The sequence below is a fragment of the Barbus barbus genome (assembly GCF_936440315.1).
Source record: "Barbus barbus genome assembly, chromosome: 37".
In the NCBI taxonomy this organism is placed as follows: Eukaryota; Metazoa; Chordata; class Actinopteri; order Cypriniformes; family Cyprinidae; genus Barbus; species Barbus barbus.
The window spans coordinates 23,161,485-23,183,895 of NC_136715.1; the positions used below are offsets into that span (position 1 = coordinate 23,161,485).

General features: G+C 41.5%; 1 protein-coding gene across 2 annotated transcripts in view; it reads left to right on the plus strand.

Annotated features, from left to right (window-relative positions):
* Positions 1-22,411, plus strand: part of LOC306856922 (band 4.1-like protein 1) — a 211,815-nt gene that overhangs the window by 82,148 nt on the left and 107,256 nt on the right. For both annotated transcript variants that reach the window (XM_079396478.1, XM_079396479.1), the window contains exons 5-7: positions 1,283-1,387; positions 11,448-11,490; positions 12,616-12,691. In XM_079396478.1, coding sequence (XP_079252604.1) covers positions 1,283-1,387; positions 11,448-11,490; positions 12,616-12,691 — 224 coding nt within the window. The remainder of the gene's footprint in view (positions 1-1,282; positions 1,388-11,447; positions 11,491-12,615; positions 12,692-22,411) is intronic.

Below are 22,411 nucleotides of genomic sequence, written 5' to 3' on the forward strand. Positions count from 1 at the left end.
TATAAAATCATCAGATATACAGAAAAGAAAATAAGAGCACATGCTTCTGATCATTTCATTGCATTCAGAAGATCCAAATGTTGCAATATTATCTTGAAAATGTGTCTTGTGGATTTTTCCCAGTTTGTTTGAGGCGGAAATGTGTTAGGTTAACAAACAGGACTGAGTGAAAACCTGGGGACTTGACTAAAATGTGTATTTTATCCAAAATATTATACATTTATTTTGAAATAAATGTATTTAAAGCACAGATGGGATATGGAGGTACACAAAAATGCTAAATAAAAATTATTTCTGAAGGATTATTTAAACATTATATTTCATGTTAAATTGTAGTGTTAGACACTGGGGACATGAACAAATGCTATATATTCAGTGGTTTAGGTAGTTTTTAATAATTTTTAAAATTATATATTTTAAATTTGCAGTTAGATTAATGTGCAGGACACTTTGCTTAATAATAAAATGTATATTATAGTTCATTTTTATATATGTTTGTACCTATAATGTCCCGGGGACACAAATGGCACCCATTCGGTGGAATGGCCCAGTGTGTATCACGTTTGGTACCAATGGTCAAAAATATCTGAGCCGAATTGGGCAGAGAGTGCAAATATGTCGGCTCATCAAACGTGTTGGTGTTATACTACATCAAAATTCCTCCTTCTGATACATCTCTGATCAATTTCTCTCCTTTGTATCCTGCTGTATGTTCACAAATTGCAAAACGTACAGTTTTACAAATGAGGACGTCCTCAAAGGGAGGTTCTTGGTATAAATTCCTGGAACCAATTTTCCAATTTGTTCCCAAAATATGGTTACACACACACACACACACACACACACACACACAGACAGACAGAGAGACAGGTATTCCTATCATTATGATGACATTCCATAGGAACAATGGGTTTTATATTGTAGAAATATTCTATCACCCTACATTAACCCTACTCCTAAACATTTTTTGGGGGGGTGATTATGCCATGAGGAATCCATTTATTTGACTAAAATACTGATAAATAACCTAAATCTGATATTTTGTTGAAGTTAATGTGGTACATTTATTGTAGAAATGATTATGCATTTTTGTAAAATAATATATGTGACAAGCAACTTGTACTGATGGGGTAGGAGGGTGGAATTAATCTCTGATTAGGACCAAATCATCAAATAAACCAGTGTCAAACTATCTTATAAACATGGTTAATATGGTCTGCTAATTGCATAATTTATATGTATGTTTTACCCCTTCCACATTTGTTTTTTGTTATTTTTGCAGAAACTGTCTAAGGGGCAGGTTCTCCTGGACCTGGTGTGTGAGCATCTAAACTTGTTGGAAAAGGATTATTTCGGCCTGACCTTCAGTGATTCTGACAGCCAAAAGGTCAGAGAGCTATTCCAAATGCTTCTATCATTAAATCTCAGACATATTACAGTTTTATCCCACAGAACAAAAGACAAATAATATCTCTGCAGGATCACTTGTATCACAATTAAATGAGAAGCATAGAATAAAAAAAAATTGTTTGCAGATACGTAAGGAAAATGAACTTAATTCAAAATTTAAGCTAACATCTGAAGACTAAAGCAGCTACTTAGTTGTCTCACTGTCCAGTCGGTCATCAGTCTATGGAAGAAAAATTTAATTTAAAAAAAGCATATTGAATTGCACTAACTGAAAAAATAATGCTTTGCATTAACAATGCTTGGATTTTAATGCCTTGTATTTTCAGGGCTTGCATTTTTAGGGGTTGAAGTTTAACATAATTGTTTATTTAAGCTGTGAATATTTGAATTCAAAACATTTCACACACATTTCCATAATTAAAAATTCAATAATTCATATTCACATTCTAGAATTCACTTCCAAAATATTCAGTCTGTTTAAAAATATGATGTATAATATTCAACAGGAGATTTGTGAAAGAATTTCGCTTCCACAAATTCAGTAGTTGAAATTCAGCAGAAATTTCAGCATTTCACATCCGGGAACCGCAGGAATAGAAGTAGAGTATCGATGCATGATGCAAACGGGGAGCGAACAGAGTCCAAACGGCAGAGGCGAAGGGTAAATCCAGGAAACACGGGCAGGGTCAGACACGGCAGGAAAACAAGGCAAGACTAAGGCTAAGACAATGGCTAAAGTGCTATCGCTAGGTGAGTGATAAATGCAAACAATTACAGGAACTGAACAGAAACACGGAAGGCACGGTAAAGCAGCTAGCGCTAGGAGAGCATTAAATGCAGATCAAAACTCGGCCCTGAGCTAGAGCAAGTCCCAGGCTTAAATAGAGAGTGATGGTGATTGTGAAATGGTGATCAGGTGTGGGCGAAATAGTGAACAGCTGTGCAAGTCGTCAGTGCAATGGATTATGGGAAATTGAGTCCAGTGTGCTGTGTAGTGTAAGAGTTACTGTGGTGAACAGGTGACCTCTGGTGGTGGTTAACCGGGAGGGCATGGACCAGATTCGTGACATAGCCCCCCCCCCAAGGAGCGGCTTCCAGATGCTCCTAAACAATCCAGGAGGGCGGTGGAGCGGAGGCGGAACAGGGGGAGGGACGGAGGGCCAGGTCCTTGAGGAAGTGGGAAGACCGGGGACTGAGGCAGAACAGAGGCCCACCAGGGCGGAGCAGATGGCACGAGAGCCCACCAGGGCGAGGCAGACGGGACCGGAGCCCACCAGGGCGGAGCAGGCGAGACTAGAGCCCACCAGGGCTGAGCAGAAGACCACCACGGTGGAGCAGATGACCAGATCGGAGCAGAGGACCACCACGGCGGAGCAGATGACCACCAGACCCGAGCATAAGACCACCACAGCAGGGCAGACAACCACCAGACTCGAGCAGAAGACCACCATGGCAGGGGAGAGGACCACCACAGGGAGGCAGACAGGGCAGGAACCCATGACAGAGACTGGGATCTGGGGAGAACAAGGACAGAAAACACAGAGAGAGCAGAGACAGACAACACTGGGAGAGTCTTCGTTGCAGGGCAGGACGGGACCAGAGCCCACCTGGGCAGAGCAGGTGACCCCCAGAGCCAGAGCCCACCAGTGTGGAGTAGACAGGGCAGAGGATCTCCACGGTAGAGCAGACTGCTCAGGAAGCCATGGCAGGATCAGGGATCTGGGGGAAACGGAGACAGACACCACAGGGAGAACAGAGACTGACAACACAGAGAGAGTCCCCATGGTCCCAGGGGCCGTGACCGGGCAGGTAGAGAGTTCATGGACGGTCTCTATGGCTGTGGCAGGGCAGGAGGAGAATATGCAGACGGCCTCCTTAGCCATGACAGGACAGGACGAAGATTCATGGACAGCCTCCATAGCCGTGACAGGGCAGGACAAGGATTCACAGACGGCCTCTTTGGCCGTGACAGGACAGGGCGTGAGTTCACAGGCGGCCTCTTTGAGGCGCTCAGGAGGAGCGGGCGCTTGAGGGCGCTCTGGAGGAGCGGGCGCTTGAGGGCGCTCTGGAGGAGCGGGTGCTTGAGGGCGCTCTTGCAGCGCGGAGGCTTGAGGGCGCTCCTGCAGCGCGGGCGCTTGAGGGCGCTCCTGCAGCGCGGACGCTTGAGGGCGCTCCTGCAGCGCGGACGCTTGAGGGCGCTCCTGCAGCGCGGACGCTTGAGGGCGCTCCTGCAGCGCGGACGCTTGAGGGCGCTCCTGCAGCGCGGACGCTTGAGGATCAGGAACGGCACTCCTGGCCGTGACTGGAGAACAGGATTCTCGGGGATCTGGATCGGCACTCCTGGCTGTGACTGGAGAACTGGATTCTCGGGGATCGGCACTCCTGGCCGTGATTTGAGAACTGTATTCTCGGGATACGGGATCGGCACACCGGGCCGTAGTTTGAGAACTGGATTCTCGGGATTCGGGATCGGCACTCCTGGCCGTGACATGAGAACTGGATTCTCGGGATTCGGGATCGGCACTCCTGGCCGTGACTTGAGGACTGGATTCTTGGGATACGGGTGTAGGTACCACCACTTCGGGAGGTTCTGCAGCCGAAGCCGCCACCTCTGGTGGCACTGGAACAGGCTCGTGGACCGGAGAGGCCTCAGGAGCACAGTGTGCAGCCCACACACTCAAAATGGCGACCGCCATAACGGGAAGCACTGAGGTCAGGGGAACAGTCTTGGTAACAGCCTGAGTTGAGACTTTGGGAATGCCAGCTTCTCGCGCCGACATCAGTGGTGGGTCCATCACACTGGATATCAGAACTCGAAGGACTGACCTAGAATCTGTGGTAACAGCCTCTGGCAGTTCGGCGGAGGCGTGAAGAGACTCTGGCTGAGGAGCTGGGGCGTGAAGAGACTCTGGCTGAGGAGCTGAGGCGTGAAGAGACTCTGGCTGAGGAGCTGAGGCGTGAAGAGACTCTGGCTGAGGAGCTGAGGCGTGAAGAGACTCTGGCTGAGGAGCTGAGGCGTGAAGAGACTCTGGCTGAGGAGCTGAGGCGTGAAGAGACTCTGGCTGGAGCACTGAGACGTGAAGAGACTCTGGCTGGAGCACTGAGACGTGGTGTGACTCTGGCAGGAGCACTGAGACGTGGTGTGACTCTGGCAGGAGCACTGAGACGTGGTGTGACTCTGGCAGGAGCACTGAGACGTGGTGTGACTCTGGCAGGAGCACTGAGACGTGGTGTGACTCTGGCAGGAGCACTGAGACGTGGTGTGACTCTGGCTGGAGCACTGAGACGTGGTGTGACTCTGGCTGGACAGGCGCGACGGGAGCAGACTCTGGCTTGGCAGCAATGACATGAAGGGGTGTTGTTGTTGCCGCCATTTTGCGAGTGAGTGCGGTGTTGCGTTCCTCCGCGACACCCACAGTGAATGAAGAGCCCACACAGAGCAAAGCACAGTCCATAAATTGAGCGAGTGACGCACCAGGACCCTCACGGATTAACTGTCGTTTGAGCGGCTGATTAATGCCCTCACAAAAGAAGTCTATTAGTGCATAGTCCGGCAGATCAGAAAAATAAGCGAGATCTAAAAACTCTTGTATGTATTCCTCGAGCGGTCTTGAACCCTGCTCGAGGGTTAACAACAGTAGTGCAGTGTCCATACCTGGCCAATGTCTATTAGAAAAGCCGCTGGATCCTCTTATGGCCGAGTATTCTGTTACGGGGCTGACGAGACGTGAGACGTGCGGATCCATATGCAAAGCTTTATTATAAAACATGGTCAGTAAACAGGCAGGGTCAGACAGTGGCAAACAGGTATGGTGGAGGCAAGACAAAGCAATCCGTGGAGCAAGCGTGGGTCGACGATCGGCGAACAGTATCCAAAGGGGCAAGGCAGAGAGATAATCCAGAGACGAGAGCAATAATCCAAACGGGGAGCGAACAGAGTCCAAACGGCAGAGGCGAAGGGTAAATCCAGGAAACACGGGCAGGGTCAGACACGGCAGAAAAACAAGGCAAGACTAAGGCTAAGACAATGGCTCTGTAAAGTGCTATCGCTAGGTGAGTGATAAATGCAAACAATTACAGGAACTGAACAGAAACACGGAAGGCACAGGAGAGCACTAAATGCAGATCAAAACTCGGCCCTGAGCTAGAGCAAGTCCCAGGCTTAAATAGAGAGTGATGGTGATTGTGAAATGGTGATCAGGTGTGGGCGAAATAGTGAACAGCTGTGCAAGTCGTCAGTGCAATGGATTATGGGAAATTGAGTCCAGTGTGCTGTGTAGTGTAAGAGTTACTGTGGTGAACAGGTGACCTCTGGTGGTGGTTAACCGGGAGGGCATGGACCAGATTCGTGACAGCGTCGACATGCAGTTACACATGCATCAGCAGACCGCTAGTTTGCAGTGTCCACGTCATGTTGCTGATGTAACCCCTATTATCAAGGCAAAAGCCGAAGAAGAAGCAGCTCGACGGAGAAGCATCAGCATTGTGGCGGTAAATTGTCAGCAGCAACCATTTCCCAGAGACCTCCTGGGAAAACTAGGTTGCTGCTGGAAGAGGTGTTAGTGAGGCCAGCAGGGGGTGCTCACCCTGCGGTCTGGGTGGGCCCTAGCGCCCCAGTATAGTGATGGGACACTATACTGTAAAAAGCACCGTCCTTCGGATGAGACGTTAAACCGAGGTCCTGACTCTCTGTGGTCATAAAAAATCCCTTCGAAAAAGAGTAGGGGTGTAACCCCGGCATCCTGGCCAAATTTGCCCATTGGCCTCTGACCATCATGGCCTCCTAACCATCCCCATATCTACTGATTGGCTTCATCACTGTCTCCTCTCCACCAATAAGCTGGTGTGTGGTGGGCGTTCTGGCGCACTATGGCTGCCGTCGCATCATCCAGGTGGATGCTGCACACTGGTGGTGGATGAGGAGATACCCCCCTTACTATGTAAAGCGCTTTGAGTGCTTAGAAAAGCGCTATATAAATGTAACGAATTATTATTAATTATTATTATTATTATTATTATTAATTAAATAAATATCTAAGAACAGATATTTTATTTAAAACTACAAAAAGGAGATGACAGTGGAACAGAAGATGACATTCTTTCAATCTCCACAAGGAATTGCACTATGCAGAACAACATTGTTTGTCGTGGACAACTAAGTGATGTATAATGCTATGTTGTAAAATAAATGATGAGACACTTTTTCTTTGTTTTATTTTAAATAAGAAGGTGTAACATTAAAGTATATTAAAATGTAAAAAGCACACAAAACTCAAATACATATGGAGGGAGAGGTTCTAGCAGACCAATCACTGCGCTTGCGGTCCACGAAGAATTGACACACCTTTACATTTTTGGAGAGATGCACATCAGGCTACGCCACAGGCTGCGCATGCTACACACAGCCTATGGCGTAGCTACAGCGTATATTCGACACAGAATTATAAATTGTGCTTAACGTGAAAAACGCTTAACGTGCCTCAATGAACTAATACAGCGATATAAAAAAACCCTCAGATCTCAGAATACACCTGATGCAAACTATATACAGGCAAGCAAATGAGGTCAGAAGAATGCAACATTTTTTTAATAAACGATTTTGTAGCGTGTTGAGCCACTGGATTCAGTTGAGCTTAAATTCCTGTCTGCCAAGTCAGCGCACCTGAACACGCTCACTTCCATCAAGAGGGTCAGGGACCTCCAAGCATTTTCGGTGAGCAGAGTGCCTTGTGTTCGGGCCGGCCTACTCTCACGTTGTCCTGAGACCCCAGCTTGGATACGTGCCCAATAGTGGTGGAATGATACATGTACGGATACACTTCATGCTACACGGTATGGACATCTCGGTTTGGTGCATGAGGCCTTACAACGAATACAGGCAATTCACCCCAATCCAGAAGGGGGCGCCCGCAGTAATGCAACGCTGTTTGATAACCGCCAGCAGAATGCCATGAGTTGCGCAGTTGAAAACAAAGCCCACTAGACAGTGACCATGGCCCTGTCCCAAATGGCACCCTAAACCCTCACGGTCTTCCTCTGAGTTTGCACTTTTGTGACGTAATGCTGCTATGACTGTCGAGTAGACGTCTGTTGCAGAGTTTGCCCCAGTGTGGGTTCGGCAGAAGTGCGTATCGAGGGCGCATAGCTGCCGCAAAGGGGGTGCTTGCGAGCACCCTTTTGATCGATAAAATGATGAATGGCACACCCTACGGTCTTGTGGAATTAATGGACATGCGCACGTGGTGGCCATTGTAAGTCCACAAGACCGAAAGTGCACATGAAGTTTCCATCTCTCACATGGACTGAAAAAGGAGTATACTTTAAAGGCTTGCACACTCAACGGTTTGCGAAATGGAACTTTGTGTTCGTATATCCTACCTCTCTCATTCTGCACAAATCCAAATATTCCATAATGTTTCCATATTTGTAATGTAACGTATCTGAATGCTAAACTATTATTTATTATGTAAATTATAGGTTTTGTACTTCAGTCGCATTCCAACGTTGACACAGATGTTTGCTGATGTTTGGTTCACTGTATTTTATTTTGATAAAGTACCAACTGCGCTGTCAAGTTAGCAATGCTGGAACTGATGTGTTTTTTGTGTGCGCGCGATCACTTCAACTGTTTCCTTATACCAGCACAAAAATAAACTGAAACTGCAGGCTACGTTACGTGTCGTACTGTTTTTTTTCCCTTGTTTATCTGTAAACTAAATCAAATAAATTTCAAGAATTTATTCCTTGTATAGTTAATATGTACTGCAGATTTTATATATATAACATAATCTAATAATATTTAGTATTTTCACATCTAGGTGGAAGAAAATGTAATTTGTACTACTGTCTATTCAAAATAAATGAAAAGGAACCTAGCATAGCAGAGTTTTTTTTCTGTTGTACCGAAATCGTATCGAACCGTGACCCCCGAACCAAGGTATGTACCAAACCGTGACATCTGTGTACCGTTCCACCCCTAGTGCCCAAGGTTCCCACAACGCTGTGGTGAACCTGCAAGCACTGCACTCAGAGGAGGCAGACCCAGCCTTAGCGTTGCTGTGTCCCATAAGAGCGTTGCGCATATACATGGACCGCACTCGGAGTTTCAGAAGCTCTGGTTGAAATCCCTTCTGTTAAGAAATTTTTTGTGAACGGAACAGCAGCATGGCTATCTCCAGCAGTGATGCACTCACCTTTTGGTCCCCGCGAGCACCAAGGTCAGTGAATCTGCGCTGGGGCGTTCGGAAGGTTACGACCTTTGCGCAGCATTTGTCTGACAGCTGCGTGTCGACATTTGTGATGCCACAGGGCCGTGACAATGTTGGGATTGTGGCGCTTTCCATGGACCCCTAGTTTCGACACGACATAACTCGTGGTGACCAACAGATAGGGAACTGGAGACGTTATATCCCCATGCCACAATCTCAAACCAGCGCTGATTGCCAGGGACATCTTCTCGGCTCCTCAGCGTAAAACCTGAATGAGTGGATGCATCGCTTCTTTATATTGTGGCTCAGCATGCAAAATCCACTAGCCAAATTTCATTGGCATTTTCTCTTAAAATCAGAGATAATTGAGGCCTGAGTAAACCCCTAATGTCGAAATGACATAACGTCTCCATTCCCTCCATGGGTTACGTAAGTAACCGAGACGTTTACTATTATCTTTTTAGAGCTGCGTTACAGCAGAATTTTGTTTGCATAATTGAATCATGTTTATAACTTTAAAGCTGCTTTGAAACAATCTATATTGTGTAAAGCACTATATACCTGTAAATTAAGGTGACTTGACTTAAGTCGTAACTTAATATAATAACTGCGTACTGTAGGTGATGTATTGTAGTGCCTTCCCAAATAGGAACCTTCTAACACTAGCGTTTTCTTTACTTTTTCTATTCCATCTACTTGTTTTTATTTTTATTTATTTTGACCCTCTAACACTTGCACTCTCTGTTCTATTTCTATTCTACTACTTGTTTTCTTTTTATTAAAAAAATGAACCCTCTAACACCAGTGTTCTCTTTTCTTTTTCTATTCCATCTACTTGTTTTCTTTTTATTAAAAAATGACCCTCTTACACTAGCATTGTCTATTCTTTTTCTATTCTATCTGCTTGGTTTCTTTTTATTTATTATAAAAAAAAGAAAAAAAGCTTGCTATGTGTGCTGTGTTAGACTAACCAAGACTTGTCACAGCACATATTGTTGCTCTTTTGTTGGTTTTGATTGCTTCTGTTGTCCTCACTTGTATCTTGCTTTGGGTAAAAGCATAATAATAATAATAATAACAACAAAGAGAGGTTTGTATTCATCATCATATCACACAAGGAATTGAAAGACTAAACTCTATGTAAACCTGCAATAATAAGGAATTTTAACTGTCCCCAGACTTTTAAGATGTGGTCTTAATATTAGACATTTAAAAATGAAAGAAAATATTCAGTGGTTCAAAACAGCTTTTTCTATGCATGCGAATCTGAACAAATGATAGAAAATACATAAATGAGGGACTGGCTCCAGGACAGAGTATAAAAAATATTTTGTCTTACAAGATTTAATCCTATCTTACAAGGTTTAAAACATTTAAATAGACAATTCAAATAGTAGACAATGTGTATGATTCAGTATCTTAGTTGATATAACTCTTTGCTAGCTCTGATTTCTAAGAGAGACTGTTTGGCACTGATTTGTGATTGTACTGTCCTGGCACATTTGTTATCCCGAAAACTTGAGCTTTTTTGAGTTCACTCAACCCAAGTTACTGAGTAAAGTCACGTGTCTCTTTTTTGTTCAGCTAACACAGTTTTGTTAGTTAAAAAGACTTTAATTTGAAAGACTTGAATTACAAAAAGAATTAGTCTTCTTCTAAAACTCTTCTTACTCCTCTTCGTCTTTTAAGAGGAGTAAGAAGAGTTTCATTTAAACAAAAAAGTTTAAATGAAATCAGCAAACAGCAAAACAATAATCCTATAACAGTAACTGCATTATTTATTCATGCAGCAATGCATGCTGGGAACTCACAAAGCCTTAATATTTCAACAACATGAAATTCTTTGTTCAGACAACTGTGTTTGACTTGTTGGAACAACATTTGGGGTAATTGTGTTGGTCTGACAAGGGGTTTTATGTAGTTTCAAGAAAATAGCATTTTTTTAGTATATGAGACTCAAAAGGTTTTGTAAACTGGAAAATGTGCAGTTGCATTTTTTTACAATTTAATTATAATGATGTTACTGTGAGTTCTCCCTTCAGTGTCTGGATCTCCACCCAGATTGATCTCCAATTCTTCTACCATGAAATTCTGGAATTTCTGTGCATTATGGCATTTCTATATTGTGAGTTCCTGCACAGAAGAGACTTTCCTCCCGCTATAATTCTCAACCTTGTGACCAGAGATTAACTTATTTACGCAGACCTGATCACAATTCCGCCTTGATGGACTCGGAATAATGGTTAATAATTAAGATCTCTGAGAGATCTCTGTTTAAAATACAAACTTGTATGGATGCGATTTTCTCACTTTTTTAGTATATGTAACTTCTATATCATTAAAAGAGTTAGTAGAAGGGTATATATATCTCCAGATAGTGATAAATAATAATAATAATAATAAAAATGGCTGCTTTTTACATTCTTTGTCCTATAATATATATGGAACACTCAGAACATAGTTTTTGTTACTCAATCTAAAGATTAAACAGTGATTTTGAAGATTAAAGCCGCAACCTCTTGTACTTTTGTTTCTATGGTTCCAGTCAACCTTATGCTGAAGATCATGCAGATGTACAGATATGCATTGATCTCTTCTGGTCTTCTGTGATATCCTAAATACAAAGCATCTCATTTACACTTAAAGCCACAGTGGGAAAGACAGATACTGAGATTTGCATTAATCTCCTTCTGCAAATTTTGTCTCAATTCAGACATATAGAGAAACAGAGACCAACCATTCTTGAACAAACCAAATATTTCTTAAACAATAAGGCAGTATGGACGTCATGTTGCTCTAAGATTTAGTTGTTTCTGTTGTGTTTTGCAGAACTGGTTGGACCTGTCCAAAGAGATCAAGAAACAGATGAGAAGTGAGTATCACTCATATGAATTGATATGTTATGTAAACTGGTGTCAAGTAAAATGTTTAACCACAAAATTCTGTCGGCGCCGTTTGCCTAGTGACATATAACGCCATTGCGTTTCGGGCATCCCAAGTTTGAATCCAGACTCAAGGACCTTTCCCAATCCTGCCCCCCTCTCTCCCCTACTTTGCTTCATGTCTACTCTACACTATCCTATTGTAATAAATCTAAAAAAAAAAAAAACTGAATATACAAAGCCCTGCATCTGACATACAGGGGAAATAAAGTTAATTGTGTGAACGACTTAATTTGCTCCCCCGTTTTACTAAATCATGCGCACAACTTACTAACTTTTTCCCTTCTTTTAATTAAAACATGCACACAATATAATAATTTGCTCACTAGATTTGATTAAACTAAAACATGCCTATGATTTAGTAATGTCTTGTGTATGATTTAGTAAAATGAGGGAACAAATTATGATGTTGTGCAACATTTAGTTAAACAAGGGAACAAATTATTATTTTGTGTGCACAAATTAGTATATAGACAGACAGACAGACAGACATAGATAGATAACACATGTTCCCAAAAAGTCCAGTAAAAAAATTTATAAATAAGTAGATAAAATAAATAAGACATACCAAAATATTGCCTCAACATATTTTGTAAAGTTTGTAATAATAAAAGTAAAAGAGAGGTGAGAGAGATGAAGAACTATCAAACCTAATGGCTGTAGGGATCAAAGATCTTGCGGTGAAAAATTGTCTGCTGCAACTGCCCCTCTTATTAATTCAGATGTTATAAAGAGGATGTTAAGCATTGTACAGTATTGCCTGCCATTTTCTCCTCATACATCTCTACATTACCAATCCCAACTGATTTTACATAACTCTAAAGTTACTTTCAATACTGCAAAACAATTAGGATAAAAACATTTTCACACAAATCAGATTCACTCAAACAATTAGCCCATGTTTACAGTTTTGTTCAGCACTGATCAGTTCAGTTGCTCTGACCTTTGCTTTTATGTGCTACAGGCAAAATGCTCTCCAACCATGAGAAAAATTTCAGTTTATCACTCTGCAAGCATATTGTGTTTTTTTGTTCTCACTTTGTATGTTTTTACAGCATCTTCTTGGCAATTTAATTTTGCTGTCAAGTTTTATCCACCGGATCCCTCCCAGTTAATGGAAGACATTACAAGGTGAGTAAAGTTAAATGCTACAGCTATTTCTCAACGTGTATGTTTTCTTTTTTTTTGCAAGTACCAATATGTAGAAAGCAGGATAGCTGAAATATGCATAACTTAATGTGACATACATAAAATTCCTAATATCATTTGGCCTCATTCATGAAACATTCATAAATATAGGAGTAAATTCCGAGTAATTTCCACATAAAAAGGACCTACCTGAAAACTCTCCTCCGGATTCATAAATGCTTCGTAAACGTCTGATTTGATAGTTAAACGTGTATGTTAATGAATTCCAATCATTCGTAAATAGGGCACTCGTGCACGCTCATTCACAATTCGCATAATCCCCATCTATGACTACAGCTATGCAAATTTCGTGTCCAGGAACGCAGTGGAATATTCTGGTCTACTCTCTCAGGATTGGCTCCAGTATATTGCAAAAAAGACTAATAGGTCATATGACTAACAATAAATATTCAATAACGTGTCCACCAAAGCGTTTTTAGCCACCTGCAAAATGACAAGTGTTCTTCTGAAAACGGCCAGCTGGTGGCGCTTGAAAATGCTTTGGTGGCACAGCGTTTTTCCCATAGACTGTAAAAAAAAGTTTTTTTCCAGCTGTCGATTAGGTTGCTATGATGTCGAATATCCACGGCAGTAATGTATTACTAGTATCTCATTTTGAAGAATATTACTGAATATAAAAATGCAGTAACCAGTAATATTAACTTCTCTATTGTTGTTCAGTTCAGTCGGGGAAGTCGTGGCCTAATGGTTAGAGAGTCGGACTTGTAATCCGAAGGTTGCGGGTTCGAGTCTCCGGCCGGCAGGAATTGTAGGTGGGGGAGTGAATGTCCAGCGCTCTCTCCACCCTCAATACCACGACTGAGGTGCCCTTGAGCAAGGCACCGAACCCCCAACTGCTCCCTGGGCGCTGCAGCATAAAATGGCTGCCCACTGCTCCGGGTGTATGTTCACGGTGTGTGTGTGTTCACTGCTGTGTGTGTGCACGTTGGATGGGTTAAATGCAGAGCACGAATTCCGAGTATGGGTCACCATACTTGGCTGAATGTCACTTCACTTCACTTCAGTTGTTGTACATGTAGGATGATTGGTCGGTATAGTATTTGTCTCTCTCCTCCTCCACTGGCTAAAAAGTGACAGTGACAAGCGCCCTAAACTGGAGCTAAACAGTTTATCAGATCTCAGCTACAAAAAAAAACAGCAAACGAGCTTGTAAAATATTATAATGGTAGTGCATCAAAATTCAGCATCATCAGTTTGCCAAAAAGAACACAGAACATTTTACGCACCATTTACACATGGTAGGGACAGGTGCACATTTCTTTTGTACCAACTAGCGTTTTGAAAATACAAACATTTTCATGAATCCGAACATTTACGTCAGAACAGCTTTACGAACGATTTACACAAAAATTAATTCTGCTCGTGTTTCATGAATGAGGCCCATTGAGAGCATTTTGTTTATGTGTGTAACTTTGGTTCCTTAAGTTGGTTTACTCAACACTTTGTCAGTCTGATGCTATGCAAACACTATAACACAACAGCATACTACACTGAACAAAATTATAAACACTTTTGTTTTTGCCCCCATTTTTCATGAGTTGAACTCAAAGATCTAAGACTTTATCTATGTACACAAAAGGCCTATTTCTCTCAAATATTGTTTACAAATCTGTCTAAATCTGTTTTAGTGAGCACTTCTCCTTTGCCGAGATAATCCATACACCTCACAGGTGTGGCATATCAAGATGCTGATTAGACAGCATGATTATTGCACAGGTGTGCCTTAGGCTGGCCACAATAAAAGGCCACTCTAAAATGTGCAGTTTCACTGTATTGGGGGGTCCGGGGGGGTCTGAAAACCAGTCAGTATCTGGTGTGACCACCATTTGCCTCACGGAGTGCAACACATCTCCTTCTCATTGAGTTGATCAGGTTGTTGATTGTGGCCTGTGGAATGTTGGTCCACTCCTCTTCAATGGCTGTGTGAAGTTGCTGGATATTGGCAGGAACTGGAACATGCTGTCGTATGCGCAGATCCAGAGGATCCCAAACATGCTCAATGGGTGACATGTCCGGTGAGTATGCTGACCATGCAAGAACTGGGATGTTTTCAGCTTCCAGGAATTTTGTACAGATCCTTGCAACATGGGGCCGTGCATTATCATGCTGCAACATGAGGTGATGGTCGTGGATGAATGGCACAATAATGGGCCTCAGGATCTCGTCACGGTATCTCTGTGCATTCAAAATGCCATCAATAAAATGCACCTGTGTTCGTTGTCCATAACATACGCCTGCCCATACCATAACCCACTGCCACTGTTGGCCACTCGATCCTCAACGTTGACATCAGCAAACCGCTCACCCACACGACGCCATACACGCTGTCTGCCATCTGCCCTGTACAGTGAAAACCGGGATTCATCCTTGAAGAGAACAATGCTCCAAAGTACCAGACGCCATCGAATGTGAGAATTTGCCCACTCAAGTCGGTTACGATGACAAACTGCAGTCAGGTCGAGATCCCAGTGAGGACGACGAGCATGCAGATGAGCTTCCCAGAGACGGTTTCTGACAGTTTGTGCAGAAATTCTTTGGTTATGCAAACCGATTGTTGCAGCAGCTGGTCTCAGACGATCTTGGTGGTGAAAATGCTAGATGTGGAGGTCCTGGGATGGTGTGGTTACACGTGGTCTGCAGTTGTGAGGCTGGTTGGATGTACTGCCAAATTCTCTGAAACGCCGTTGGAGACGGCTTATGGTAGAGAAATTAACATTCAATTCACGGGCAACAGCCCTGGTGGAGCTGACCAAGGTCGTGTGGTAATTTAATTGCCGTCTGAATCCACATCTCTGAATTTACGAGAAGAAATCAATGTAAAATTCAGCGTTTAAACCCTTTTTGAACACTCCCGAACACCGTACGGTAACTGTTGTACTTCGGTGTAATTAGCATACATATTTTATTTATTTCTGAAATGCTGGAAAGTATTTAAAAGAACAGCACTTCATAACTGCTCCACCACAGCGAGTGAGAGCAGAAAGAGAAGAAAAGCACATAAACATTCGAAATGGGTCTTTATTATGGCAGCAGCAGGTATGCAATACAATTTTAAAATGTGTATTATAAACGTATATATATTGCGTATAATTATATACAACTAGCACGTATTTTCCTATTTTTAAACAGGAGATTTAAATAATCAAAATAATAAATAGGGGTATACATTATAAAATATGCTTGGAATAATAATACATTTTACATAATTTTACATTTTACATAATTCCACAATAATAAGAATATTGGCTGGCCACGTGAGCAGCGCGTTCTCTGGTTCACAGGATAAATCGCCATCCGAATCCATGAATTTTATCACTGAGGTGATATGTAAAATTATTTTTACAGACGCCCATATGAGAAACAATTACCATCCGAATCAGGCTTATCACAGATTTAGACAGATTTGTGAACAATATTTGAGAGAAATAGGGCTTTTGTGTACATAGAAAAAGTCTTAGATCTTTGAGTTCAGCTCATGAAAAATGGGGGCAAAAACAAAAGTGTTGCGTTTATAATTTTGTTCAGTGTACGAAGTGATGATCTGCAATTTATTACCCTGTTAGGAAACAAGTCAATATCAAAACTACAAAACCTGCTAAAAGTTCATACTTTAGAGGCTTAAACTGACACTTTGCACTCAGCATCTGTGAATGATAAACCCCGCCTACTTTGATCTGATTGGCCATCTCAGTCATTTTGACATTGACGAGTGCTGTTAGACCACTGAGCCTTTGATCTGAAGTGCGTAGTAGCTATGTGCAGCGGTCATGCGCGCAACTGTAGACTAGCGCAAGTTAATTCTCACACTTTAATAGTATCAATAGCTCCTAACAGGCTGTGTGACTTTGAGAAGTTATTACATCAAAATGTCAGTATGCAGTGTTCCCTATTGCTCGTTTGCCAGCGATTATCCCTCTGCATGCCACTGTTGGTACGCGTGCCGTAGGTTGCTGACCTCTGTTCTAGAGATTCCATATTCTCAATTATTCGTTCATTTGGGACCTAATGTCTCATTTGAGCCTTGCGGTGGCCAGAGCGCAGGTCTCACAATCACAAATTCGCTAGTCCAATTTTAGTCAGAGGTTGTAGGTTGACTAATACCTGTTTTGTCTGCTGCCTACTGCTTGCTTATGACAAAAAGTGTAGTTTACTTAGTCTTTTCCCATACAGCTTGCTAACATCAGTGATAGACAGAAATCAGAAGGTTTCAGATTATGTGACTACTGCTCCTATCATTCATGAGCTTTCAGTTTGACCTATCCTGGCCATAGATTTGCGGTAACAAAAGCCTCCTCATAATTTACTAGTCATAATGATTTCAGGAGAGTTCAGAATAAATCAAATATAACATTTTATTTGTCAGGTAAAATTGTATCATGCCAATTACATAATTAAACAATTAGAAGCCAATTTAGAAAGGATAATGCAATTGTGAATCACATTGTAGCTACGTGGCAATCCTGCTCCTGTACATAGATACTGTAGCTATATGGGGATAGCCAAGTGTTCCACATAGGAGATTTAAGGGGTCGGCTGTATCGCTGGCGATACGAACTCGGTTTTTTTAAGATAAGTGCAAAAGACACTAAAAATGCTCTGTTGATTTTGGTCAAATAAGTGTTATACATCAATCGAAACTGTTAAGTGTTTACTTTTTTTTTGAGTACACTCACGATTACAACAAAACTTTGTGGTTTTGGGGGAAAAAGAAAACAAACAGGGTGCGCTGTCTGTCTTCTCCTTCTCCGCGATATATTTATAGTAACACGTCACTAAAATGAAGTGTAACTCAGCAAATACTCAACACAGAAACATGAGAGTTATATTTATAGAAAGCCTAAAGTGTCTGCTTTCAACTGAAGTAAGTGTTGTCGAAAACAAATGTTCTTTGATAAAGTAATCCGTATGAAACCGACACGATGTTCAGTCTGTCCAGTCTAACTCATTATTTCTAATGAGATCCCGCCCCCTAGTGTTCACATGTAAATAACCACGTGACGCGCGCGCGCTTGGAGACGCCCAACAACAAACACACAGTCACAAGACTCCGTTCATCTCTGCTGCTGTTTGTTTCTGGAAGAAGACGCGCTGAGTAAAGGCTGGATTTACCTCAGAATAAGAGCCAAGAGTTCTTCCAGAATACATCGATCGATCTCATAAGTAAGTAAATGCTTCTTTTTTGCATTAGTTAGCGTGTTATTGTGACAAACCTGAACGCTTTTAGTTGGGTTTTCCCCAAACGACAACATGATGAATGCTACACATCTAAGAATGTTTAATGTTCACAAATAGATTTAATATCGTGCTAAACAATAACAATTAGTTTCTCAGATATAAAATATCCTTTTTTTAATGGTACAAAGTACATCCTTTTGTAGTTCACAGCATACGTGAGTCTATGGCTGCAGAATCATAACAGCTTCTATAAAATCATACATACTAGACTATATGACTGCAAAATCATAGTTGTTTTTTCCCAAACTGTAATTCCAGACTACAGTGTTTGAATATGATGGACAATTCATTGTATTTCAATTTCTTATGGCACGATGATGTTTTCATGCTCTATATAAAACAATAATATGAGAGTATATTGTAACATGATGAATACTACGAGTCTAAGTATGTTTACAACATGTTTATTATTAATAGTCTTCTCTGTTCAAAAATAGATTTAAATAATGTGCTAAACAATAATAAATAGTTTCTCAGATATAAAATATTTTTTATAGTACAAATTACATCCTTTTGTGGTTCACAGCATACATGAGTCTATGGCTGCAGAATCTTAACAGCTTCTATAAAATCATGCATACTAGACTATATGACTACAAAATCATAGTTGTTTTTTTTGGGGGTTTTTTTTCCCCAAACTGTTGTTTTCATGCTCTATATAAAACAATAAAAGTAATATGAGAGTACATTGTAACATGATGAATGCTACGAGTCTAAGTATGTTTACAACATGTTTATTATTAATAGCCTACTCTGTTCAAAAATAGATTTTAATAACGTACTAAACAATAATAATTAGTTTCTCAGATATAAAATGTATTCTTTTGTGTACGATAGTACAAAGCATGCATGAGTCTATGCTCACAAATGTTTTTGGTTGTTTGTATTTTATTGAATCAGGTACCTGAACCACAGATGAATCCTGATGACTTTCTTCAAGATGTTTTCCTCTGAGAGCGCTGGACCAACATCAGATGGTCAACTACACTGATATTCTATGGTAAAACAAGATCCTTGACTACTGATTATGTTTTTTTCTTCTTGAATCCATGGAAATAAGTAAATGTTGTTGAACAGAATCTGTTGCAGGAACGACTCAAAGTCTGTTCACATCTCTGTGGTTAGATCAGTGTGCACAATAATGTGTCTTTGACCTTCATTATGTATGCTTTGCTTATACTGTGTTGTAAATAAAATACAAATAATTTAAAAACCACATTTTTTCAGTCTCCTCACACTCTCTGTCTTACTGTGCGTTCACACCGCCGGCGGCGAGAGCATCAAAGCGGCCGGAAGTCATTCATTTTCAATGAGAGCCGGCGGCGAGCTCCGGCGAGAGCGGCGCGGCGAGTCTTGGGCGGTGAGAGCGTCGAGGAGAGTTGAAATCAGGTCAACTTTATGGTAATGAGCTATGACGCGGTTGGGCGGCAACCAATCGGAATGTAGAAGTCCTCCGCTTGAGAGGGTTCCAGAGAACGCAATTCTGTAAACTTTGGTTCCGACCACATTAGTTCCCATGCAAAATGGAAGAGAGATTAGTTATTGCTGTGGCGGGTTTCCCGATAATATTTGACGTGTCCCTGTTTGTGTACAGGGAGATAAATAAATTAAAATTATAGGGTACATTTTCCCGCTACAACGTTTGTTTTTCAGCGGGAATGCAATTTATTTGCTCAAAACAACACCGATTTGACCAATTACATTAAGGCTACACTTCAATCTGGACAGTTTGTAATGTAGGCTGCACACAAATTAATGTTAATTAAAGACCAAGGCTAGTAAATGTCTCCTATAATGTTGAAATTAGACTAGCACTTAACCATGAACACAAATCCACACCACACAAATGGCTTTTCATTGGCTCAACCTACTTGTTTCTTTTGCGGCTCGAGCAAGACGAGCATACGATCTACGTCAGAGCGTCAGCGCGTCCACAAATTTTTTCTACAGCGTCTCAGTCAGGGCGGCCAGGGCGAATTTTGACGCTCTCGACGCCGGCGGTGTGAACGCACAGTTACCTGCCTCAGTCACAGTCACACTGATGGCCCATTAGCAGCTTTAGGGGAGGGCCCTTTGTCTCTCAGGTGAGAACCACTTAATATTCAAGGCTATTACCACTCCCTCGCATATACGCTTTCTATCACAAAACATGTCTTTAAAAATTTAAATCAATATATTGTTTTCTGTGAATGAGTAAGCTGAATGATTTTCACATAATTGTGAAGTAAATATTCTAGCCTAGAAGACTGATTACACAAAAGTCTTATTCAGGACGATTTAGTGTGGCTTTTATGCCTTATTTCAGCTAAATTTTTTCTAACCACGCATAATATTTTTTTTCTAACAAATGCAAACATGTACATCCACCTTGGTCACATATTATTGTAGCATAGTTTGTGCTGAATACAAAAAAATACATGTTGGTCAATAGTATATTATAAGTAGCTGAAATAAGCACAAATATCAGGGCATGTCAACACATCTCAAGGGCCCCAAAATTACCTCAGACCCCAGAGGGTTAACAAATTTAACATAGTCACACATGTAACGGTTCAGTCATGACAACTCATGGAAAGGATGGCATACGAAGCATACGTCCGGGTTATATATGGCACACGGTAATGAGTATGTCAACCCGATTGGGTGAGAACATTGAATTGAAATAACCAATTAGAGCGCAAATAGAGTTTCATGGCTGAACTAATCATTTCAGTCATGACATCTCTCGGAAAGGATTGATAAATCTTTATTAATGTAAAATAGAATGTGCATAAGTTTGGTCTTTGTAGCATAGCTACTCTGCAGCTGCTGCTGCTGCTTCGGAGCAGTGGTGGACCACTTCATTACTGTACTTAAGTTAATTTTTCAATTATGTGGAGTACTATGTGTGGAGTACTTAAGTACTATGGTTACTTACATACCCTGAAAGTAACCTCCGATTTTGGAACCGAAAGCTGAGGTTATCTGTTCGCTTATCAAACTTACCCGGGTATGTCACATAACCTGCTTTCTGGAATACACCCCTATTATGGGGGTGTTTACTGTTGCAAGAAGTGAAAATTCTGACTGTATGAAGGACATCATAGGTTCTTTTAAAGGTGCCATAGAATGAAAAACTGTCTTTACCCTGGCATATTTAAATAATAACAGTTCTGTACATGGAAATGACATACAGTGAGCCTCAAACACCATAGTTTTCTCCTTCATATGTAAATTTCGTGATTAAAAAAGACCACTGAAAAACAGGCGAATCAGAACATAACACCGACTGTGACGCAACAGTCAGGATCACTACGCCCCCAACATTTGCATAAACCCGCACTTGTTCTAAGCCGGCCGAACCATCAGAAGCTCTGCAGGTATTGTAAATAAACAAGCGCGGACAACAGTGAAAATAACACAATAAATGTTATGTTCCAGGCCGTGCAGGGGGTGTGAAGTGCAGGGATGGGTTGGTGTCTGTATTCAGAAAGGCACAGAAAGCAAATAACGCGAGCCACTAAAGGGACATGGTTAGCTCCTTGCTAGCGGTAGCCTGTGACAGTACATACGATTTCACTCTCAGTAAGGAGAGATGAGGATGATGGCGAATGACTTACAGATCCTGAGCACCACTGACAAGCATCTGATCTTGTGAAATGTGTGGTAAGTACTGTTGCTCCATAATGTAAACATAGTTTGTGTGATCGCGTCTCTTGAAAGTGAACTATAACGCGATCGATGGATCGTTCAAAAGCAGTTTCAATGCCTCGCATATTAATAACGGCTCCCTGATGCCCGCGTTTTATAATACAGTATAATTACCCGACGATATAACTGCGAGAGAAAGTATTTAAATATATATTTTCCTCCCTGTGCTTCCTTCTTGCTGATGAGCCGTACTGTGAAACAGCCAATCAGAGCAGAGCTCATTATTATTCATGACCCTGCCAAATAAGCCAATAACAGACCGTTTCATTCTAGGGAGAAATCCTAGGGTTGTAAATGGACATGTAAAATCGTTTCTGGAGATTTTTTGCCCTTACCTAAGCCACATACCTTCTGTGTAGATATCAGAGAACAATTTAAAAATACTGTATCAATGCATTCTATGGCACCTTTAAGTTTCAGGCCATTTTGACAAAGACTTGATTACTTTAGGTTGATGGACTCTAGTGCAGAGACTAGAGATGAATTATTTTAATTGAAACTTTAAGTGCCTCTGTGTCTGATTACCCTCATTACCCTAAAAATACCCCATAAATGGCTGAGAATTGACAGTGAAATCTGATGATGTCTTAATGTTAGTACAAAAGTTTATTCTTATCCAAGTGTTTTGGAGGTAAATGATAGGGCTTGGTGAAAAACAAATTTAAATTTAGTTTAATTATTTAATGAATATCCTGACCTTGGTCGTTGGTCTGTGAT